The sequence below is a fragment of the Molossus molossus genome, unplaced genomic scaffold, assembly GCF_014108415.1.
Source record: "Molossus molossus isolate mMolMol1 unplaced genomic scaffold, mMolMol1.p scaffold_m16_p_10, whole genome shotgun sequence".
NCBI classification, from domain to species: Eukaryota; Metazoa; Chordata; class Mammalia; order Chiroptera; family Molossidae; genus Molossus; species Molossus molossus.
This window is the reverse complement of record NW_023425345.1, coordinates 89,672,132-89,697,517: the sequence shown is the minus strand read 5'-3', so window position 1 is coordinate 89,697,517 and position 25,386 is coordinate 89,672,132. Positions and strand designations below refer to the sequence as shown.

At 48.8% G+C, this 25,386-nt stretch overlaps 1 protein-coding gene across 2 annotated transcripts in view; it reads right to left on the bottom strand.

Annotated features, from left to right (window-relative positions):
• The window catches only part of PLXNC1 (plexin C1), a 164,494-nt gene extending 139,405 nt beyond the window's left edge, over positions 1 to 25,089 (bottom strand). For both annotated transcript variants that reach the window (XM_036250803.1, XM_036250804.1), the window contains exons 1-2: positions 24,007 to 25,089; positions 4,935 to 5,072 (exon numbers count right to left, since the gene is read on the bottom strand). In XM_036250803.1, the coding sequence (XP_036106696.1) occupies positions 4,935 to 5,072; positions 24,007 to 25,071 (1,203 nt within the window). In that variant the 5' untranslated portion in view covers positions 25,072 to 25,089. The remainder of the gene's footprint in view (positions 1 to 4,934; positions 5,073 to 24,006) is intronic.
• Positions 25,090 to 25,386: the final 297 nt, after the last annotated feature.

The following is a 25,386-nucleotide window of genomic DNA, read 5'->3' as shown; positions in this document are numbered from 1 at the left end:
AAAAGAACTCTTCCTTCTTCCGACACAGAAGTCTATCCACAAACAGGAACGAACCATAACCACCGAAGCCATAGCTCCTTCTCATGAAACCCAAATAGTGGTGTCTTGGTATTAGTGTCAATATTCCAATAATAGAAATAAAATAAAAACCAGCCCTGGATGGTTTGGCTCAGCGGCAGAGCATCGGCCTGTGGACCAGAGAGTCGTGGGTTTGATTCCAGTCAAGGGCACATACCCTGGTCGGGGTTCTGTCCCCGGCTCTGGTCAAAGTTGTGCAGGAGGCGATCAGTCGATGTGTCTCTATCAAGTCGATGTTTCTCTCTCTCCCCCACCCTCCTACTCTATCTGAAGATAAAAATGGAAAAAAAAAAATCCTTGGGTAAGGATTAAAAATAAATAAATACATACATACATATATACATACCAGTTCCATCAACTCTACCAAGCTCTACAGAATACATTTTTTTTTAATCCTCACCTGAGGACATTTTTTGCATTTATCTTCAGATAGAGTGGGAGGGAGAAAGGGAGGAAGAGAGAGAGAGAAACATCGATGTGAGAGAGACACATCAAGTGACTGCCACCCACATGACCCCAACCGGGGCCAGGGACAAACTGCAACCAAGGTATGTACCCTTAGCGGGAACTGAACCTGGAAGTCTCTGGTCCACAGGCTGACGCTCTAACCACCGAGAAAAACTGGCCAGGGCTACAGACTACATTTTAATGACCAGTGTAGTTTGGTTGGGGGCCAGATTGCTTCCGTTCAAATCACCTGGAGCAAAAGTTACCTAACTTCTCTGAGCCTCAGGTTTCATTTATAAAGTTGCTATGGTAATAGGAATGACTGGTGAGGATTACATGAGTTAACCCATCCAGACACTGGTTCTAATGCCCAGCACATGGGAAGAGCTCAGAAATGTTAGCTATCACTATTCCTCACCCACTGCCTTGTTCGCTTTTATGCTTACAAGAAGGGTTAATGGGCATGTGTAAAGTTACGAATTTCAAATTTCATGCATACTCCGTCATTACTTATTTCACCACCTGGCAAATTTCAAAATTTTCAATTCTGCTCTGGAAATAAGGACAATTTTCTATATGCATTCGTCAGCTCAAAGGAATCCCCACCCCACGACAGACTGCGCCAGAACCTGGAGAAAGACTCGGCACGTGTTTATGAAAATACACAGGGGCCCGACTAGGCGACACAGAGGATACAGAACCCCAAAGCCGAGTTCGGTGAGACCATACTTTTTCAGCTGCCCTCCGGGGAGACGCTGACAACTGAGGAATTATAGAATGCAATCATGTTCAGAAAGGAAGTACAATGAGGAAATCACGGGGCACGGGGTGGCTGAACACAACCCATCTTCCAACCATGAGACCTGCACGTGGATACAGAAGGGGCAGATGAGATACTCTCAAAGGACCCTTTCATTTCTCAAGTCCTTCCGTTTTTCTAAAACCTGAGGGAGGGACTTAGGAACAAAGGCAGGAGAAAGAGGGCAGCAAAGGTGTTAGCACGTTGTCAAAGCTCGCTTTCCCACGGATCGGGAGTAACATCCTACCTCTGGAAATGGTGCAGCATTACTTGGAAAAAGTGTGTGTTTCCAGACACTTTAAAAAGTGATTCACTATCTCGGCTTAAACTCAAAATAATGTTCCCACGAAACAGAATATGATACAGCTATTTAAAACACTGCCTACAAGAGGTTTACCATAGTATTTTAACGTAAGCATTTCCCCTCATTAACTGAAGGAAAAAAAGAATGAAAAACTGGATAGAATCTGACCTCAACTATGTAAAAAAAAGGCGATGACGAAGACTTTAAGCTGCTGACAGCTGTGGGCTCTAACATAACAGATCTGGGGGTATTTTTCTTCGCTTTCCCCTCATCCCCTGCTACTTTGCAACTTCTATGAGCACATAGCGCTTTTATAATTAAAAAAATGACTTAAATAACATGATATTTAAAATTATACCAAATTATATGAAAACATGAGATTTTCAGAGATCTAGGCAGCCAGGATTTTGTGTGTATGAAGGTAAAAAAAAAAAATGGCAATTGGCCCCCGACTGCTGACTCCTGCCTCTCATCCAGCCAGGATACACCACAGTGCGGGGTGGCGGTCAAAGCGCCACCAGCCCCTGATCACTGGGAGACCGCAGCCGCCTTGGGTTGGGTTTTGTTTTTCGCTGCTCATTAGTACCTCCACTCTGGGCTGTCAGAAGCCAAGCTTGTGTCTATCCGTGCTCGGCTTTTCTAACAGTTCTGGTGACAAGTCTGGCAAGGGAGAAGCTTGAAATGTTTGAATAAAGGGATTTGGGGATTATCTGTGCCTTCCAAATCACCTGCACAGTCTGCGGGACTCTGGGCCGTGCCAGCGGCTGCATCCAGGAATCTGCACACAAGCTACATGTGGTGCCTCAGGCTGTTCCAGGGGCCCCAAGGGGCCAGGTCAGCTCCTGTGCCCTGTAACCTCTGGAGGGAAACGGGGAGGGGCTCAATTCCCCACAAGTTACCATGCCAGTGAGGTATTCCCTCAGTCAGATGGGCTGCCTTTCCAAGCTGAGCCCCTTCTCTGCGTCTGTAAGACCCTGGACCCACCCTGGGAGCACTGGTGCCCCCAATATCCACATGCTTCCCATTCCCCTCAGAGAACCATCAGGGAGTGGTTGCGCTCGCCTGGGCAGAGGTTACAAAGTCACCAGGTCTGTTGGGGCAGTCCCTGAAGTCGCTCCAAGTTCTAAGCCCTGCTCTGCCACTGTGTGACCTTGGGCAACTCACCCAACCTCTCTTGGCCTCAGTTCCCTCATCCGTAAAATGGGAACAGTAGACCGACCTCACGGAGTTCTGGAGAAGACTGAATTAGCTGGACATGTAGAGTGACTGGCACATAGGAAGCGCGGTGTAAATGTCAGCAGTCACAAAACAAACGGGAAATCCACCGGCCTTGTTATTCAAACAAGGCCGAGATGTGGCTGCAGGAGGGGCACCCCTTCCAGATGCCGAGGAGAGAGAGACTTCAGTCGGCCCCCTCTTCCTCGGCAGCTTGAGGCTGCAGTTTGGTCCCACCCCTCTGATGCCACAACATCTCTAAAAACTGGCCCGCTGCACATGGATTTGGGGGGGCGAACCAACAAGAACGTGCAGCAGGCCTTCCTGTGGGGACCGATTTATAGCCAAGGGTCCCTTCACCTCCAATTTACCATGGAACAGTTTGGTTGGCTCTACTTTGACCAAGGAAACAGTGTTCCTGTCAAAACAGTCATCAAACACATCCCAAATCTGAAGAGGTAATTGGTGAGGCCCGGTTTGGGTTGATGGGAATGCCTTCTGCCAGCTTATTGGGTGCACTTGGCCCAACCGGCTGGTGCAGCTACACTAGTCCCTGCGTGGCCCAGAGCAACTTGCAGAGAATGACTGACGGGTGTATACCTTTCCCGGGGAAATTAAGCTAACACGACAGGAACGATGATCAATGTATATTTGAAAGGAATGTGTATACAAACAAACTCCCTCCCATATGTTACTGGGTTCCCTCCAAAGAAAACAGATTAAATGAAATGCCTACCAGGCACTCTGCACAGCATCAAGCTGTGGGGACTTGTGGCCTTCTCCTCAAGACACTTAAAACCAAGTTGAGAAGGCCAGACAAACACAGGAGAAAAGAAATGATACAGCTAATGAGTATTTCAGGGGATGGGGAAAAACATGATCGCCGTAGGCTCGGGAGTGCTCAAAGATGAGGCGGAGCCCCAGCGAAGCCAAAGCACAGAGGCGTGGCATTCAGAACAGCAGAGAAGAAGGACAGCAATCCAGGAGGGGGGACAGAGTGAGCAAAGGTGTGGGAACTGGACTGCACAGTGCGCATGGGCAGCAGAGCAACAGAGCTGTGGCGAGGGTGAGGGTAAGCAGCTTGGAGACCTCCAGAAGAGGAAGGGGTTTTCCAGGTGGCCTAGTGCAATCTCACGTTACAGATGAGGAAATGGGGTCTCAGAGACATCGGGCAATCGACCTACAGTCACACAGCTAGTTATCAGTGGGAGATCGACTGAGAAAACAGATCTGTTCATGTTCAGCTTGGACTCTGAGCTGACAGTGAATGGACTGGCTCCAGAGAGGCCAAGAATTGTCACCCCCGGGTGACAGCAGGAGCGTGGTTCCCAACCACAAAAGTTGGTGGAGGCCACAGGAAGTGTTCGATGCCTGGTTGCTGCTGAAATTGAGAAATAACTGCTAGATCATTTCAGGCAGGTTACTGGGTATTTCTGATTTTATTTTCTCCTTCCCATGGCTCCTCCTCAAATTAATAAAAAGAAATCTCAACTTGACCAGTGTTGCATCCGTACAGTGGGAAAATATAGTCCTCAGAGATCAAAGTCAAGGGGAGTCTCAAAGGGTTTCGGGTCTCTAACCTCCCTGCAGTGTGTGTGGGCACAGAGGACAGAAAACAAACCCCTGTGTGGGTGGCAAGTGGGCTGGAGGGAAGGAGCACCTGTTTTTTCCCCTCTGTTGAAGCCCGATAATCTCTCACTTCTTTGAAGTTGTGAGCAGTCAGGTTCTTTGTACACTTTCATTATAAAGGAGATAGAAATGAAAGGTTAGATGTCTCAGGGATGTGAGTTAGGGGTGGGGTAGAGGCCAGACCCCCATTTACCTTCCCCAGGCAACTTATGAGTAAGGAAGGGGGAATATCTTGGCATGGGCTGGGGAAGGCGGCGGCTGGGGTTTTGTTACATCGCTAGGGATACTATGACAAATAGATTTCTAGAAAATGCTTTCAGGCCATTTCTGGGGGTCACCGAGGAGTTCATAATGCAGTTGGTACAGTATTATGCATAACCCAGAAGCAATAAAAAATAATTAAAAAGCACAAAATTGGATCACTATTAAAATCAACATTGAAGAAGGCACAGAAAAACCAACCTTAAGTAACTGGCCGTCTCCAGTGCCCAGGAATAAAACAGTCCTGTTCAATACCACGGTGCCATACACAGACGTCAGGTCGGAATGAATCAAGGTGGATGATGTGATTGGTTGGACTTTCTCAGGTTTGTCTTCTTTCTGAAGATGCACACAAATGCACAAATTTAAAAAAAAAGTTTTTAATGGCGACAATTCTCATGATGATTACATGTCACTATGAGCCCCAAATATATTTTCTTAGACAAGATCCCCAGGAACAACCTTTTATCGGTTTTATCTGCAAAATCACCATGCTTGCCCAGCCCATGGAAAGCCATTTGTTTACTATGTATTAACATGTATTGATTGCCAGCAGTGAGCTAGCCATCCATTTAACACTCCCCCAGCTGATATATGAAACCGAGTTCCACTTTATTGCCAAGAGAGAGCCCACTGCTGAATTGGGAGGGAGACAATCTTACACTTGGCTGTTTGCAGGATCCTACTGCAATTTGTTTTAGCTAGGCATTGGCTTCTGCGAGGTTAAACAAGCCATTTCCCAAGATGTGAGACAGACCATCCTACTGGGTGTGACGGCAGAAGGAGGGAGGTCTGGATTTCCAAGAAGGGTGCAGTGTGAAGACCCCAAACAGGGTAATGAATTCAGAGGGTAAAGAGGAAAAGACATGGTCACGGGTGGTGGGAAAGACAGAGCCGCAGAACTAAAGAGGAACCGAGGACAAGGGCTGGACCTGGGGCTGACTCTCTTGGAAGAGGAAAGAAGCGTAGCTCCCACCCCGAAGGCATTTAAATAGTCTGCGGCTTTGAGCACATGTAAGATATCACATGCATGCTCCTGATCACTGAAGAAAGCCCCTCTTTAAACCCAGAGCGGAGTGTTGACCAAAATGTCTTTTTTCTATCTTGTTTAAAGGCGTGAAGTATTGTATGCTGCTTCCTGCCTTCTCCAGCAGGGAGGTGAGTTTGCTACACAAATCTCTGGAAGATAAGGAGCTAGAAAGTGTCGCTGCCGTCTGCAGCTACTGAACACCATGTGATACAGCACGCTTTATCTGCCAGAGCTCAGTTCCCAGCTGTGGAAGGTTTGCAAAGGCGCGGTTCCGTCTTAGCCAACGAGGGAGCTGGCAAACTTCAGGAAGCATCATCGCAACTCCTAAAATCACCCCATTTGGGGAGAGGGTGGTGGGCACGGGGGAGCCAAGGCTTATTAACTTCCTTATATTATTGCCAGCAGTGTTTATGTCTTCAAATGTATGTCTTATTAAATATTAATTATTTTCAAACCCACCAAGTTTCGTTAACGTCTACACTGAATGGATCCATGGGCTGAATTGATTTCAGAAGCCCTTAAAAGTGGCACCTAAATGTCTTTGTTGAGGTTGCGCTGGGAGGAAGAGATAAGCTGGCCAGGATTTCCTCCAGTGCCATGATCACTTTTCAAGGAAAAGATGTCATAACCTAGGGAGAAAGGGACTTATTTGCATAAAATATTCCGTAGTAAACTCAGTTTTAAAAGATTTTTTGAAAGCCCATCAGAGGGTCCCCGCCCCCATTAAAAGATACTTTTCATGCAGTTGGGGAAGATGAGATCTATTAAAACTGAAGTTAAGAAAAAAAAGTATCTATGAATCAGAACAATAGATCACTGTTTAGATAAGGATACCCCATGACTATGAGCAGAAAAAGAAAAATTGGATGACCTTTAGATTTAAAAAACCACACATACACCACACATCTTGCTTTACAATAAAAACAGAATTGTTCAAACTTAACATCAGCCACCTATGCCTATTGCTTTTATGAAATAATTGAGGAGCAGAGAGAGGCTACTCAGAGAAGAGGGTGGGCATCATCTCTGTCGGGGCGTCTGGTCCATCCACAAGGACCAAACAGGACAGTGTACTCCCATGTCTGGTATACAGAAGGTGCTTAATTACTGTAGCTATTCTGATTAGCCAAGAACCATGGCGTCATGAGTGGCCTCTGCCGGGGTGGGAGGAGATATTCTGTCTGTGAAAGATTGTCTCAAAAAAAAGAGGCAGCTCAAACACTGAGCGGGAACAAGATGGAAATTGCTTGCAAAGTCCCGTCTCAGCCTTCCCAGTGTCCTTCCCTGACCTAACTGTTCCTCAGTAGCTGCAGTTTTCACAATCAAGTCCTGGATCAATAGCATAGGTTAGTAGTATAGCCACTCAATCAATGTTACCAAACTGGAGAGCTGGTGGCACAGACCTGGACGCCTGGGACGCGCGGTCAGAGAGCTAGGTTTGCACTGCACCTTGGTTCTACCCACCGGGGACGGGGGCGAATCATTTAACCCTGCTGGAGTCTGGCTTTCTCAGTGTGAATAAGGCTAATGAAGCTTGATTAGTAGGGTGATTGTGAAGAAGAGATAATAATGATAGTGGTAATGATACCACGTTGATACGTTTTAGCTGGTATTATTATTTTACTGGTAACATGTACTGACTGTGTGCTACTTGGAACGTTTTATCATCTTACCTAACGGCAGCAGTGTAGGGGAGTGAGCCAGGCCTCCTGGGTTCGAATCCTGGCTCTGTCACTTTTCAGTTAAGTAATTTAGGGCATGTCACTGAATCTCCCTGTGACTCAGTTTCCCCCTGTATACAATGGAAATGATGGCCACAGCATTTATGCCACAGGCTTGTTATGAGGACTGAATGAGTTCACACGGAAGCTTCGGTAAAGCTTAGAACAGCATCTGGCCCGTAGTGACACACACTCCATGTTTGCTCTCATTACCTTATTTAAAAACACAAAGATGCCCTGGCTAGTTTGGCTCAGCGGTTAGAGTGTCGGCCTGCAGGCCGGCGAGTCCTGGGTTCGGTTCCCACTAAGGGCACGTACCTCGGTTGCAATTTTTGTCTCTGGCCCTGGTTGGGGTCGTGTGGGTGGCAACCACTCAGTGTGTGTGTGTCTCTCTCCCCCCCTCTCCCTCCCACTCTATCTGAACATAAATGCAAAAATGTCCTCAGGTGAGGATCACACACACACACACACACACCCCCGCCACGCCCATGGCAGTATTCCCACCTTCTTCTTTGCCACAGAACCATAATTTTGTTCAGGTAGCAATAAACCCCAGCCTGGGCAAACTATGATTGGGCCAAATGGTATCCTACTTCCCACTGCCATATAGCTGCTTTCCTAGCCCTTGGAGCTGGGGGTGGCCACGTGGCCCGGTTCTGGCCAGTGAGTTACAAGAAGTCCACTTGCGAGGCATCTGGGAATAAGCTTCCTCCTTGATAAGAGGAGGCTCTTAAGATGAGCCCATTGGGCCCCTGCTCCCATGAAATCAGTGGTGTGAGGCCAACCATGCAGACGGTTTGTTTCCCCGACAGTCAAGGTAGACGGTGCAAATCGACAGCTAAGATCGGTGCAGGGGACAATAAAGGGCCCTAGGTTCTGGAGGACGGCACTGAGCCCAGACTTCCAACCTTCAGACTTTTTACTAAATTAACGATCGCTGTCATGGTCTAAGCTGCTCTTGATTAGTTTTTGTGCTACCTGCAACCAAAAGCAAGGGACTGTCAAGGGGTCGGGGCTTGCTGGGCCGGACACTGCAGCTCTTCCCAGCTGCGAGGGACCAGGAGCGGGGCCAGTGCTTGCCCCTCTGGCCCTTAGGACGCTGGCCAATGACAACAGTGAGCCTGGAAGAGCAGAGGAAAGAGCGGGCTCAAACCTCCCCGAAACCCTAAGGGCTGCTGTGGCTGAATGGAAATGAATTCTTTTGTGCTGGAAACACAGAGTTGGACAGGTCCCCATGAATGGAAAAAGGAGTCCTCTGAATGGCTTTCCTACGCCCATTTCAGCAAATGGAAACAAAAGACGGGCCCCAGAGAAACCTGCTCACAGAACTGAACTTAATACGTAGGGAGCTGGGCAGAAAAGGGGCGGGCGGGGGGAACAGGACAGCCAGCCCCGTGTCCGGAGATTATTCTTACTCTTTCTTTGGCCTATTTTCCATCTTGCCCTCTCTCCCCTTACAGCATAATCACCAATGTTGCTCTCAGCCTAGTCTGTCTAGTTTATTATGTGGAATTTATTTCTGAATCCCCGACTCTGCTTGTTCGTCTGTGTGTAACAAGGTTAATGTCTTGTAATGATGCTTTTGCCAGTTCTGCCTTTCATGACAAAATCCAATCTTGATTTAACTCTAAACCTTGTCTCCCCTTTGGGCTTTCTTGGTTCCCTCAGAGTTGTCACTCTGCTTCTCCCGCCTGCCATGTCTAACCAGAGCGTCACGCCTACACTTCAGCCCGCTCGAGGAGCAAACTTGTTGCAGTTTGCAGAAAACGCTACCTTGTCTCAGACGATGCTTGGGCTGAAAATGATAGAACCTTAGGCCTGATCCACCAAAGTGGAAGGGGTGAGTGCTGGTGTATATGTGTTGTGTGCATGTGTGTGCATCTGTGTGAGTGTGTGTGAGCATACAGAGAGTAGTGGCACATATCATGAGGGAAACAGCCTGACCTCCTTCATGCCATCTTTCACTGGCAATAACCACCCTTAGTGTGCGCTGCACAACTCCAGGTGGTGCCAATCACGTATTTGAGGGTGTGAGTGGTGCCCTCTGGAGTTGAGGAACACGGTGGCCCAGCCCCTACCCTGTGCACGCGGGTCTGACCCACCGAGGCTCATGCGGTGTGTTCACAGCTGTGCTGCAGCTGTTGTGGGACAAGCTGGAAGAAATGTGCCCAGAAGCGGGGCCTCGAGTGCTGGGAACCCAGCAAGAGCCAAGACTTTACTCCCCAGGTGCTATAAGGACTCTTATTTTGGTTTTTCCTTATGGGGCCAGGGCAAATACTAGGCAAATGCTAACTGGTGCCTCTGAACTTCTTACACACTGATCAAATGCCTCTTGGGCAGCTAATTTTGTGTTCTGCTACCCTTTGGCATACGCTTTCTTTGAAACCGTTTCTTCATCACTTCTGAAATTACGGACCCAGGAGCTCACGTGCAGGCAGGACGCCTTGCTAGAAGCAAGTTCTGGCCCCGCGCTGTCCCTTACAGGCTGCTTGATTAGGGCAAGTCAAGTCCCTAAACCTTAATGACAGAATCTGTAAAATGGACACAATAACACCTAGTAGCATGGTTGGGAGTCCCTAATGAAATCACGTGTGCGAAGATAATTAGAAAAGAACCTTTATTAAGCTAGGGAGATGGAAAGAACAATTATTCACCCAAGTCAGATAGTGATTTCATTAGTCATTACGGCTCCTGTCACTGTTCCTTATTCTTCTAGAGCAGGGCTGAGGAACCTTTTTTCAAGGGCCATTTGGACATTTATAACATCATTCACAGACCATACAAAGTTATCAACTTAAATATTAGCCTGCGAGAGTTGGTCAAACATTTAACTCACCCCTATTGTGGTGGCTGGAACTGCATCTCTTTGGGGAGGTGGGTGATGTTCGCTGGTATTGATTTCAGACCGGACATTCCCCACCCCTGTTCTAGAGTACACGGCATCGATCAGGTTCTGATTAAGTTCGTGGCATCTCTGATCCTCTGAAGAATTTACTTTGGGGGCTCAAATGATGAGATGGAACAGTTCAAAATGTGCAGGAGGAATGCAGGAGGGGAGTTTGGGGACACAGCGTGGCAGACACTCCACACCAGGCAGGCACCTGGCACAGCCACGGGAAACATACAAAGTGGCAACATTTGTATTTTACACCTTCTCACTTACTCGTCCACCTTCTTTCTCCTTCTAAGGGCCACACTGTCCCGCAGCCTCTAAGGCCCACCTACTGCCAAATCCGCCCCCCCCCCGAAATTTATCCTTCCTTTTTCTTGCTTTAGGCACCATCTCCCACTAAATCTGCATCCCCTCCCTCTAGCTAATGTCAGTCACTTGCTTTTGAAAAGATACCCGACTCAAACAATTCACAAAAAGATATGAATGGCTGATAGTGTGAAAAATGCATTTCCCTAGATTCTTAGACTTGAAAGAGACTCGGTCTACCAATGTGTTTCTGGGAAGCGGCTATCGTAGCTGGGCATTTCTTCCCTGTGGGGCTGTCCTCCGGGATGCAGGACTTCCAGCATCCCTGACTCCTGTCCAAGAAATGCCAGCAGTGCCCCCCTCCTGGTGACTGCTGTAAAAGCTCCGTCCCCGCATGTCTAAATACCCTCCAAATAAACAGAAGCATCCCCTTCGAGAACTAATGGAGTCTATCACAAGGTTTCAGAGTTGCTGGAAAATGGTTATTCAGACATGTCTTCCCTCAACCAGGTCCCTCTCTAGTCTTCAGCACCATCAGTCACCGCCACCTCCTCTCTTTCCATCACTCCCCACACCCAGTACGTGAAAAACCTCAGCGAAATTTCCCAAGGATCTCAAGTCTGTTTCTTGATCTCCAGGGTCTCCACCCCACCCAAGCCCCACCATCTCACTCCTGATCTACTCCAAGAGCCTCCTGGTCTCATTTTTTTTTTTTTTTTTTTTTGGTACATGCCCCTAGCGGGAACCGAACCCGGGACTCTCTGGTCCGCAGCCCAACGCTTCAACTGCTGAGCCAAACAGGCCGGAGCCTGGTCTCTCTCTTTCAACCTAAAATGTATTTAATAGCCAGAGTAATCCTTTCAAATATAGAACCCATCAAGTTACTCCCTTTCTAAAAGATCTTCAGTGGCTTCCTATCACACTTTGAATTAATTCCAAGTGCCCCCAGGTCTTACATGAGCTGGTCCCTGCCTACTTCTTCAAACTCATTCCTGTCGTTCTCCTTCAGTGCCCACAATGGCTTTCTTTCAGACTTCAAATGTTACCATCTTTCTGCCTGAGGGCCTTTGCACATGCTACTTCTTTTAGATGTCCTCTCCCCCTCTTCACTCCCTTGGAGGCCTTTGTAATCTTTCAGGCTTCAAGTTCAGCGTCACCTCCTCATGGACACATGACTATAGGACAGCGGTTCTCAATCTGGGGGTCAAATGACCCTTTTATAGGGGTCACCTAAGACCATCGGAAAACACATATTTCCGGTGGTCTCAGGAACCGAATCACCGCTCCTCTATCCGTCTCCAGGGGGGTCCGCCCACATGCAGATGCGCCCACACACAACATGAGGAGCTGTATTAAAGGGCTGCGGCATTAGGAAGGTTGAGAACCACTGCTCTAGGTCTTCCCATTCCTATCCCAGTTGTTATTCTGAATCATCACCCTCCATTCGTTTCTTTCAAAATACTTACTATAATTATTGTTTTTAGATTTTTATTTATTGTCTCTCTCTCAATAGACTCCAATCTCTACAATAGTTTATCTTAGTCTATACTTTAAATGCAACATACACCTCAGCATCTGGCATGTAGTAGGTTGTCGATAAACATTTATTGAATGAACTAATAAATGCATGAATCAATGTTTGGATGGTGTCGGTCAATATCGCATCAGGCCACGCTGGCAGAGCAGGCCTACACATTAGAGTTCTTCAACGGAGTCAAAAAGTGTCCCTTGTCAACTTGGGGCCATAATTCTACCTTGGGGAGTAATACTAAACCACCCCATACCTCCTACTACCATGTGTCTTGGCCTTCTCTAAATTCACATCCATGGTTCACGGACTGCTTGTAAGAGACAGTTTCTGGGGCTTTTGCCATCTCGGCCATTGAAGGTCTCCAGATTCAGTGCACTTAAAACGTGGCTCTGAGAAGTAAACAAAGTACTTCGGGTGTTCTCTGACCAAAGAACAACAGGACTGTTCTTTCCCATGATCAGAGTAGCATAAATTATGAACATGCCTTGTAGTAAGTCTTTAAAAACAGCATAATGGTAGCATGGAAGAATAGAAAAAAACAAGAGATTTTGAGTAAAAAGTAATGTGGGTTCAAGTTCGAACTCTATTACTTATGAGCTATAAATCTGGGCATTTAGCCTTTCTGAAGTTTCTCCATCCGCCCATCCACCCATCATGTATGGAGCACCTGCTCTTGGCCAAGTCTTGATCTGTAAAATACAGATGAGCATAGACTTTGTACTGTCAAAATAAGCCAATCAAATAAATGTTGCATTTTGTTCCAAAATGCAACACTTTACATTTCATGCCGCTGGTTTCTGAAACACTTGGTAACTGAAATGAACGGTCGCTGACATCCATAGTTAATGAACAGAATCCACAGAATCCATGAAATTGGATGAGGAAAAAAAAAATCTTTTACTCTGATTGAAATTTAGCATTTCTTTTCATTATGCATGCAGGCCACAGTAGTATTAACTGAGCCTGTAACTTTGTTACCAGAAGAAATCAGCTATCTTCATCTCATTTTATAGTTGTATCTCAAAATATTGTTTACACAGTCTCCACTTTGAAATTGTGGTAGTTACTGCTCCCAAATCTTGCTATTTAATGTGTTGAGATATATTACTAGATCTCAAATAGAAAAAAAATTTTTTAACATATCTGTGTATGTATATAATTGGTGCATTTTGCAAATCTGTATTTTGTAAACTTAAAGCCATTATTGTGACAAGAGACCTGCGGGCTTTGCCAGAACATGGGGTTCCACGGGGTGAGGAACCCCTGGTTTGGGGGCACTGAGAACTGCTACCCACAGGAGGCTGACGCCCATCTGGTAACAGCTGAAACTACCAGCTCACTGGGCTGCCTACCCCTCCTGCTGCCTCAGCAAAGCCCGGCTCAGCACTTGGAATCTAATGATAAAAATTAGTCACCAATGAACAAAGGGGCCTCAGGAGGATGTCAATGAGCAATAATTTAGGGACAGCTGGTGTGTCAGAGAATATGCTTCCCAAGGGGACTCTTCCCAGACCATGTTGGCGAGCAGGGGGAATGACCAAAAATCCAGCCTCAGAGGTGAAGGGGCCCCAGGGACAGCCCCTTCCCTCTAGGCTACCTGGCCTTTATCCTGGCTATCCACACAGCTCCGGTGTCACAGAAGCTCTTACCTCACTGTGCTATCGTCACTGTCTTCTCTGCCAGACGAAGAGCAGCTTCCTTCGAGTCTGGTGAACACTGACCGTGATCCCACTATGTGTTACACAGCCTTACGGATGCCTGGGAAACCCAGTGAGACCGAGCTGGCCACGCCCCTCAGGCACACCCACTGGGAACAGCACCTGGCTGAGGCCAACCCAGAGCCCGGCACTCCACCCATTATGGGGCACTGCGAAGTTAAAGAGTAGATCCCCAAGTCCCCACTTCACTGCCAACTGCCTGCTTAGTGGCTCTTCCTGGGTGTCCCAAAGGCATCTAAACAGCAACAAAAATTAAATTTGTCTTCTACGTGGTCACCAACACCTCTCGATTCTACCTCTTAAAAGGCTATCTCCTCGATCCCTCCTCTCCACCCGCACGGCTACACCTCAGTCCGGGTCTTCAGCATCCCCCAGTGGGATTACTGCAGCCCAGATCCAGCTGTCTCTCCGTGTCACCACCACCACCCTAGACCAAGGCGACACTGTTTCTTGCCTGGACTACTTCAAGGGCCCCTGCAGCTCCCTGCTCCCACTGGGGCCAACCTCTCATCCATTCCCCCCCGGACGCCATTACTGGGAATTCAGATCTAATCACTTCATTTCCCCTCAAAGCCTCTTCTATGCTTTGGGCAAAAAGATCATCTCCTCCCTGCAGCGTACCAGGCAGCACCCTCTTCCCCTAACTCTCTCCCCTCCCCACCCCCCTACACTCAACCACACTCAACCTGCTGTTCTTCAAACTGACCAAGTCATTCCCTCCTTTCAGCCCTTGAACTTGCTCTCCTGCCTTCCAGGGGTGCTCACTTCCCGGCTCTGGAGACACCCATTACTACTCGTTCTCATCTTCCTGGGGTCAACAGCCTCCAAAAAGGCAATTTTCTCCAACACCTGTTTAGTTTCTCCACAGCCCCAGTCTCAGTATGTGCCTCAGTTTCCTCATCTGTAAAACGGAAGTAACGATCCTACCCACCTCATAAGGTTGTGGTGGGGATCAAATGAGTTAATATTGGTACAGACTTAGGACTCTTGGCACACAATACGTGCCAGCTATCACTTTACTATAAATACAACTTCTTTACTTATTACATGTTTCTTGTCTATTCTTTTTACCACTGGGAGAAATATTTTCACACAGTGCTTGGCACATAACAAGAATTCAAGAAATGTGTTTGAAACGATGGCTGTCCTATTCAGTTGCGGTGCCTGCAGTCCGGCCTCATCTGTCCTGAGTCATCTTTGTAGGACACAATCAGATCACGTCTGCTTACAACCCTGCTGCTGGCCTTCATCAGCCTTGTTTCCACACCCTGCTCCGCACGGTCCTGGGAGCTCCTCCGAGATGCCTCAAGGACAGGCGTGGGTGCGGGGTGGGGGAACCTCCCAACCCCTGCATCACCCTGGGTCCTGGCTGGGTACCAATGGGATCACCCAGGGCGGCAGGCCAGTGATGATTTGCTCCTCTTTTTCTCATAGCAAGCTTCTAGTTAAGATTTATTTTCAAGGCCAGGTTTTGAAAGTCTGAAAAACGACTGACCATCAGGTTCCATCCAACCCCCTTTGCCTGTCTCATTAAGCCCTTCGCCATCTGGACCTGCACACTCATCTCTGGACGCTCCCCAGCTGGGCGAGCTACCTGCGGCTCCCAGCTTAGTCAACGTCCCGCGTGTGCACAAGCTGCTCCCTCTCCCTGCATCCCCCTGCCTGCCTTCTCCACTTGGCTTGAAGACACAGCTCCAGCATCACCCCCTGACGCCTCCCAGATGCTCCCAGGCCAAGGCTGACGCTCCTTCTTGGGGCTTCCCTGGGCTTCCATCTTTCTGCATTATAAAGGTGTGTTCTGCTCTCTCTCCACAACAGCAAGGTCGGCAGAGTACCACCTGTTTTTTCCAAATGGCCAACCACAAGGTAAGAACTTTACATTTTTTTAAAAAAACATAAGAAGATCCCTGGCTGGTATGGCTCACTGGTTGAGCATCAACCCATGCACCTAAAGGTCGCCAGTTCAATTCCCGGTCAGGGCACATGCCCAGGTTGTGGGCCGGATCCCCAGTGGGGGGCATGCAGGAGGCGGCCAATCGGTGTTCTCTCTCATCAATGTTTCTATCTCTCTGTCCCTCTCCCTTCCTCTCTCTCTAAAATCAATAAAGAAAAAAAATTTTTTTTTAATCATAAGAAGACTATTTCATTACAAGTGAAAATTAAATGAAACTCAGATTGCAGTGTGTTTTATTAGAACATTGCCTGTGGTTGCTCCCACCCTGCTCAGTGGACAGTGGCTGAGTCACCACAACAGAGGTTGCATGTGGCCTGCGAAACCTAAAATGTTGATGATCTGACTTCACAGAACAAGCTGCCTAATAGCACTGGCTGGGCAGTGGGGCAAGGACTCCCTATCATAACCTCTGCAAAGAGAACACTATGTGTAACTATGAATACAGTCACACCGATATGAATACCGACTACAGAAACTGTGAAACATAGATTACAATTTGTGACAGTACAAAAATTTGTAGGAGAAATCTATGAAAACTAGTTGGCTTTGAGACTGTATAAAAATTAGCATTTTCATCAAGACAGAAAACTTAAGAAAAACTAGGAGCACATTTGATTAAAAACATCCTACCACTACTGTGCCCTGTTCTCACCAACAGGTTAGACCCATGACGCCTACACACTGTTCCCCAGCAGACTCTGGGATTCCTCACAGCTGGCCTCAGTCTTCAGCTAAGTGCCACCAGGTACTCAAGGAAGGCGAGGTCATCAAGAAGCTCAAAGGGAGGGAGAGATGGTACTGTGCCTCGTGGTCAGTGTAGCTCTTGCATCATTCCATCCTAAGAGAATCTTCCCACTGCGCCTACAGGGGGCATCACATGTTTGACCTCTTTCTTCTGATTGGATCAGGGGTCAGTATCTGCCCCAAGGGCAACACATCCCTACTCTGAACCAGGACTCTAATCTGGTGTGAACAGGTGAATCGGACACAATTCTCTTTCCTGGCTACTTGAACGAACTATTATAGAAAGTTGCTGACAGTGGATAGCCGAAGCAGAAGGGTAAGTGCGATGGAGAGGCAGAGTAGGGATCGAGCAGGGTGAGACACATTCAGGTGGAAGGGCTGAGGGACAGACATCTGAAGAAACAGAGGCGATGTGGTAGCAGGACTGAGGGAAGCAGCCAAGCTAAGAGCGTTGACAGTGAAACCTGAGAATGAGCGTCCATCATTTGTGGCTGCTAAGCTCCTTCAAGCTGCCTTGAATCCAGACCCTCCACCCAATTCCAGCTCAAGGAGGCCCATCCCATTACTATGCTAATCACGACGGTGATGATAGTAAATGCATACATAGCATTTACTGTGGGTCAAGGAGTGCTCATCCTAGACATATTAACTCATTAATCCAGACAATAATCCTGTGAAGTAAATAGGATGCTTATGCATAGATGAAGAAACCAAAGCAAAGAAAGGTTAAATAATTTGTCCAAAGTCACACAGCTGGTAAGTGGTAGCTTTGGTCCCAGCTGACCTGGCTCCAAGTCTGTGCCTGTAACCAGTACACAGTACTGCTTCTAGTCTGACATTTCCATGTAATTCCATGTGTTCCAGCCCACGAAATCCCCCAGCCTTTTATCTGAGCTTAAGTAGACCTTCGTTTCATACAGCCAACTGTGCCTAAGATAGAAATTGGTATTAGACCTGACACTGTACAGAGCAGACCCTGGGAGAGAGTTTCAGGGTGTGGAACAGGTTCCGGTGTACAGCGGAGTGGACGACTCTAGGAATGTGAAATGTAAACACTGTTGTATGGACACATGACTATAGGTCAGTGGTTCTCAATCTGGGGGTCGAATGACCCTTTTATGGGGGTCACCTAAGACCATCGGAAAACACATATTTCCAATGGTCTTAGGAACCGAATCACCGCTCCTCTATCCGTCTCGAGGGGGGTCCACCCACATGCAGATACACCCACATACAACATGGGGAACTGTATTAAAGGGTTGTGGCATTAGGAAGGTTGAGAACCACTGGACTACAAGCTCAAAACAGAAAGGCTTTAGGTTTTCGAGGTATTCCCTTTGAGCAATTAGAATCAGAAATACAAGGTAGTTGTGGGCCCTGAAGAAGAAGATACCCACTAAGAAAGGCTCTCAGTGGCTTAATTGGTCTCAAATTTTAAAAACAAGAGCCTAGCAGCCATTTCTACACAGGGGCCTCTCCCTACAGTTCAGGAAGAGGCCTGCACTGTATTTCTGCCACCTGAGCCAGCCCTTACAAAGGCGTTTCATCTGGAGTGTTTCAGTCCCAGCCACGGAAGCCCAATCTTCAGTCTCATTTTCAGTGGAAAGGGAAAGTACTCTCCCAGAGCCACAGGACCTGACTTATCCAGACAGACGTTTCCACCCCTGATACCTGATTGGTTTGTCTTCATGCAAATGAGGACTCCAAATCCTCACAGTTTGATTGGTTCAAAAGACACTGTCCTGATAGGTCAGAATGGAGCCACTCTGATCAGTTGGTGAAGAAGTTGATGGGGGTGTAGTTGCACAGCTCCGATTGGGTAGAGAAAGCCTCAGTCCTGTTGGTTGAAATAGGATTCCAGGAACTGTCAGAGAAGGGCCTCCTAATGGCCTTGCTGTTTCTACAGCTGTGCTATATCACAATTGAGCTGTTTACACTGAATAGTTTCCTTCTTCCCCCACACCCCAAATTGGAAATTCCTGTTGGCGCTGAATTAACACCAACAACCATCGGCTGACATGGCGGAATGACTTGAAAAAATGGACAAGTTCCTATCCCAGGTGCCTCAGCTGGGATCCAAGGAAAACTGTGTTGCCTCGCAGCCATGGTTCTAAAACCTGAGTGCATATCAGAATCACCCAGGAGGCTTGTTAAAATGCAGACTGACAATTCACACTCAGTTTCTGATTCAGTAAATCTGATGTAAGGCCCAAGACAAGTTCCCGGGCAATGCTGATGCCGCTAGTTCAGAGAAGCACTGCCCTGCAGCATCAAGCCCTTTGCTCTTCTCCCTGAAGGGCATGAGCAAGCACATTACTAAGTTATACCGTATTAGTTCCGACCATAATGCGTTTCTACGGTCAAAGTCAACCTCAAGATTGGCAAGACCAGAAGCCCGGCTATTCCGACGAATGGAAATTTCTGGGAAGAGCCAGATAACCTGGAACTGGGGAAAAGGGGCCTGAGGCATCGGACATTAAGAAAACACAACAGTTAAGGGAGAATAAGTTGGGCAGACTCAGGAAAGTATTGCCACTAAGTACAGAAATCATTTCCAATATGATCCTCCAAGACCCTTCATTTATTAATTCATCAAATATTTCTCAAGCCCCAGCTACATATCAGATACTACATGCTAGGTACTCTGGGTTCAACAGAAAACAAAATGTTGCAAGGTTCCTGACCTTTTGGGGATCACACTTTAATTGTGGATGCTACTAAAGAAAAAAGCGTCTGTAATGCAGACTTAGGCTGAGATCTCTGGATTTCATTTATGAGCTAGGTTGTGTCCAAGAACAAAAACTGGGAGCAGTCCCTTGAGTCCGGTAGGTCTCTGAGGTCATTGATAACCCTGGATACAGAGAATGCCAACACTGTCTAGAAGTTGACAGCTCAGGGACTACAACCTCCCCAAGTGTGATCTTCAGGTGGTCGAACGCGCAGAACCAGAAACTCAGTTCAGTCAAGGATTCCCTGTTCCATCATAAGTCTTATATCCGCAAACAGCTGATCTTATCAGAGCAGTTACAAGGGCCCAGCTCACGCCACACAGAACTGACACCTGAACTCAATATCGTGGGCACTGGACTGTTCGTGGTGGTTGTTAAAAGCTCAGAGCCTCCAGCCAGACCACCCAGGCTCTAAAACCTCTGCCACCAGCTGTAGAACCTATTAAAGCTCTCCAGGCCTCAATTTTCTCATCTACAAAATTATCATATTAACTATAGTCCTTGCCTCATTGGACAACTGTGAGAATCAACCAAAAATTAGGCATTTAAAGTGCTTAATACAAAGTCTGGCCAGGACAGCTATCTAGTGGATAATAGCTATGATTGCTTCTTTCCCCTCTAAGTGGGTGCTGAGCTTTTTAAATCCACCCTTGCACATTAGATGTATATATTATGAGGGTAAAAGTCACTATCTAGACTATAAATTGCAAAATGGTGAGACAGAATCATAAGAGAAACTAAAAGAGGAATAAACCCAACAGGAAGACAGACTGTGGATTTTGAGGTCCAGAAGGGTACACTGCCAAGTGGTCCTGGGACATCACTTCTGCAGGCAGTGGCTAGAAGTGTCTTGGGTTACTGTCTGTTGGAGAGCATGTGGGCATTTTGTGGCTGTCTGCCTGACAGTCAAATTTGTCAGGCTTTGGAATGATGTGGGTGTGGAAAAAAGGGGGTGTTTCTCCACAAGAGGTAGAATGAACTAGAAGAGTCAGTCCTGTTGGCCAACAGAATAAGAAAACACACCACTCTCAGTGTCTACAAGGGCGTAGCCATCATGTTTATCCATAAGCAACCCAGGACCCAACTATGGCAGCCACTCAACCTGGGACAATCAGACTTCAAAACTTGGGTACACTTTCTACAAGAGCGTTGGCGTTCTAGGACTAGCTGGAGTTCAGAGAGGGAAGAAGTTAAATGAATTAACACGTAACTAACTTAAAACACCATTTTTTTATATTAACTTAAGTACACAGATGTGTTATGAAACAGAATGAAAAAACATCACCTGAAGTTTTAACACACATTTCAAGGGGCACCCTCCAACCTCAACCCCACATCCTAAAAGAGGTTGGCTGCTGTCTTTTCAATGAGGACTCTCCAGGGAAAGTTTGAGAAGCACCAGCAGGGCAGAAAAAATACAAAGCAGACACAGAAAGACCTGGGTTTAAGGTGGAGGGTCCTGACACCTGCTGTTTTGTTCTTTTGAGCTTCCTCAAAAGGAAAATGGGAATGCTCCCACAGACTCAGCCTCAGGCTTGATGAGGGGCTCAAAAGAACAAATATATATGGCAAAGTGCTGTGCAAATATTTCTTGGGATTATTAGATTATTAAAATAGGACTGTTATTATTAAGGTCTGCAGAAATCGGCTGCCTTGGCACATTCACGGGCTGAAGCTCACCTAGTACAGTTGGGAAAGGGGATTCAAAGTTGGTGGCAAGTCAGAAAAAGTAATGACCCAGTGTGTAAAAGGCTCAGTAGTACAAACCTTTCACAAGTGAATCCTTAGCAGGAGAAGTTGAAGGGGGAGAGAATCAGCAACATGTGAGAAGAGAACCAAGAAACAAGAAAATACAGCCCAGTCCCTCCTGTCGCTTTGCTACCCATGGTTGACTGAAGATGAAAAATCAGAGCGAGCCATCTAATAGGAGAGGGAGAAGGCAAGCCAATCTAGCCACGGGTGCCTCGCTGCCTGTGGCTTACTGTTCGAATGACTGTCTGCTCTGAAGGAACCGCTGTTGGAATCCATTGAGGCTCCCTCTCCAGTGTTTCAAGTCAGTCTCCTGTTTCAGGCACCTGTAATTCTGCATGCCTTTTCCAAAACACATTCAACCCTGAAAATAAAATGCAGAACAAATGCCATTTAAATGACATCATTGTTCTGAGTGACAACCCTGGAGGCACACTGATCCCATGACCCCATTAAATGGGGTTGCAACCTGCCATGGTCCTTTCAGCGGCAAAATCAGTGGCACCCAGCACAGAGCACTGCTTACACTAGCAGGCATCAAACAAATGTTTGTTGAATGAAGTATCTTCTGTGTCAATTTAATAGGTTAGAAAATTGTCAGCTCTTTCCTCAAAAACCTTTTTTTTTTTTTTTCTCATTCAAATCCCTCTTGAAATTCAATTCCATTAAGGCTTTTTAGTGCATACTAGCAGCAAGAATTTTACTTACATGAGGGAAGGAAGAAAAAAAAAAAGCGAAACTCCAACCTCCCACCTGTGCAACCGTGACATGCTATTGTTTGAACCAGAGTATATTATTTAACTTGGATGACAAGCTCAGGGGTAGAGACCCTGTCTTTCAGAACATAGCTCTGAGCACACTGGGAGTTCTCAGTAAATAACAGCGGCAAGAAATGCTATGGAGGGACCTCTTTTAATTATTTCTTTTTCCAATTCCAGATTTTTGGCAGCGTGTGTTTATCCCTTGCTTGATTTCCAAGGGGCAGCTAGCTCTCTCCCAGAAGCTCCCGTGAAGATGATAAACAGCTCTCCGACGGCCCCTTCCCCTCCTCATCCCAGCACAAGTAGAACACCTGATCGAGCCAAAATGTGGATTCTGAGTGCATTCAGGAGGCCTGCTGTGTTTGGAAGGGAACGAAGTCCTCCAGGACCCAATGGGTAGAGAGAGGCAGTCAAGAGAAATGTTTTGGCTCCCCACATCTACACAGCTGTCAGATGGCAGAGCGTGGACTTCCACCGTTATTACCTGCTGTGGGCGTCTCAGCCGTCTTGTTGTTAACCCCAGAGACCAAGTAGACCTTAAGCTTGACACAAAGTAATATTTGGGGGGTATTTTCAAGTCTTTCAACAGAGGAGTAGGAAGGTGATCATTTTTGCCACACTTGAACTATTAGATTATAAAGATCTAATAAAGATGTATATTAAATATTAAATCATGTGTATAGCAAGATGAAGCCCTTTAGGGTACAGTATGTGTCATTTATGCTTTAAAAACATTATTCCAGTGACTGAAAGGCATTGTGTGTGTGTGTCTCAGCACACCAACTAATAAGCAAAGAGGAAGAAGCAAATGACCATTCTAAGGAGCTTCGCAAAAGACCTCAGTTGTTTTTCTCCCTGGGTAACAGGGCTAATATTTGGTAAGATGGGCTTTGCAGAGAAAGGGGTGGGTGAGGGTGGGAGTGTCTTTCTAGACACATATTAATATACCTCAAAGCCAATGCTCCCCCGTATGCTTACGCAACAATTGTACTAACACAACACGTTTTCCAAGTGGAGACTTCTCCCCTGCCTCTCTGATGCGTTTAATGCCAAAACAATGGCAACACCTGTAGCCATTAATTTCTGCTCTTTGATTTCCGTCCAGTTATAAAGGAGGCTCTCAGCAGGTTCCCTTCTCAGGAGCCATATGTGGAGTAGATGTGCCAGCAGTCTTGGAAGGAAAACGGCCTCTGAGAAGTGCACAATGGCTCCATAATCCCCATCAACTGGACCCTCTTGAACCGCCGCTTTATTTTCCAGTCAAAGAAATGCCAGTCTCAAGAGTCACGCTGTGGCTGCCCTGGGAACCCAAGGGAAGCCTGTGCTGTTTGCCCGGTCGGGTACAACACAAGGGTGGTGCCTTTGAGCCCCACGATTTAGTCAGGAAATCTGGAGCCCAGAAACTGCCTGGAGCACCCCAACACTTGCTCTCCCCTCCAGGCTAAGGCTTTAACCTACAAAGCCACCTCTGCCTTTCCAGCTTCTCCCCCCAGCTGGAGAGACCACAGCGCACCCTCAGCAAAACCTCAGCCCCGCCCCCTTGCACTGGGTCGCGCTGAGGGTTCTTGCTCAGCCAAACAGGAGCCTCTTTTCCAGGCTAGCTCTGCCCCGCGTTCAGCAGGCTACCAACTCTTCAGACCACGTCACATGTGTTACCGTGGCGGGGAGGGGGGGGGGGGGCGTATACAAAGCCTGGGGTGTGGCAGCAAATCCTTTAGGTTCAGTGGCTTCCCAGCCGAGGCACTATGTTTGGTAACCAGGTTGAGGAAAGGGCAAAGCCACACGCCTGCTAAAACCACACACCTGAGTTAGCGATTAGGGAGGGGAGGGGTGGGGCTGCCTGGGGGTGCTCAGCTCCAAACCGGCGTCCACGTTTGGACAGAGAAGGATGGCACTGGGATGCAGTCACTTGAGTTTTGAGCCTAACTCCGACCCTCTCCACCTCCCCTTTGGGGACATCTGGCCCCGCTCTAGTGTCTCCGAGGCCTCGTAGACCGTGTGAAAACGGCCGTCGGGCAGCCACCCGGCTGTGTGAATCCCGGACCTGGTAAATGCCAACCCGGTCTCCCTCCCACTCTGCCTAGGTGGCGGCTCCCCAGTGGGAGCGCTTCTGGCAGCGTCCGGGGGCAGGACTTACGCAGTTGTGCTCGGTGGGATCGAAGTCCCACTTGCAGCTCTTGGCGCGCGCCTGGATCTCACTCATCCTGAAGAGACAGAGTGCCGTGGTGGCGGGGGAGCGCTTCTCCTGGCCCTCCCCAGTGGCCGCACTGAACACGCCCGCCCAGACGTCCAGGGCCTCCACCAGGCTGGAGGAGAGGAGCAGGCGGCGGCCGTGGGGGTGCCCGTGGCCGCAGTCGAGGGCCGCCTGGCCCTGGAACTGCACCACGGTGCTCTGCGCGATGCGCGCCATGCTGGGCCAGCCGGTGGCATCGCCGCTGGTGTAGTTGTAGGGATAGTAGGGGAAGTAGACGCTGGCGTTCCAGAGAAAGGCGTCCACGAAGTGCAGGCTGCCCGCGCCCCCACCGTGCAATTTGAGGCGGCCCAGCTCCTTCGTGGCCAGGCTGCGCCACTCAGTGTTCTTGATCGCGATGGCAGTGTCGCGGTCGGACGCCGCCGGGTTGCAGCGGCTCGCCGTCTCTGTCTCTGGCAGCACATAGGTGGCGGCCACGGCCAGGTACCAGCCGTTCTCTGTGCCCGCACGGTACACCACGCCGGCCGTCGAACCCTGAGGGTGACAGGACACAACCTCGGTGCCGTTGCGCAGGTATCTGAGGCTCAGGTTGCCCAGGGGCCGCACCTCGCAGGCGCCTCGGTCGAAGGTCCAGCCGGTGAGCAGCAGCCCCCCGAGGCCGGTCGCCCCCTCGCGGTAGGGCAGCAGCAGCTTGCTGAAGCTGCTCCCCGGCCGGGGCCGCTCGGGGGGCGCCAGCGAGACGGGCTCCGTGCAGTTGCCCGCTTGGTCCCGGTACAGGCGCGAGAGCCTGTGCTCCAGGTTGTAGTCCAGCTGGTCCAGGCAGCTGCCGCTCGCCACGAACACGCCGTCCGCCCGGCTCACCGCGATGGCTCCGATGGCTTGCTCGGACCGCCACACGGGCTCGTCCGCGCCCTGGCCGGGCGCCGCCAGAGCCAGCAGATAGGCGAGCAGGGGCAGCGGCGCGGCGGGGCGCGGGGGGCGCGGCGGTGCCTTCCTCTGGGAGACCTCCATGGGGCTGGGGGGGTCGCCCCCGGGCAGGGCGCGAGGTGGCGAGGGCGGCTCAGGCGCGCGGCGACGAAGACGCGGGCAGCGGCGGCTCCTGCGCGCGCTCGGGCTCCCGCGGCCACCCCATCCCCGCCGCTCGCCTGGGAAGGAGAGCGGGGAGGGCGGCGCGCGGCAGGCTCGCTCCGGCAGCCTGTGCGGCGGCGGCGGCGGTGACGGTGGCAAGCCCTGCGCGCTCTGGCGCTGCTTCCTCCTCGTCCTCCTTCTCCGGAGAGTTCCTCTGTGCCGCGCTGGAGCTCGCGGGAAGGCGCGGAGGGAAAGGGG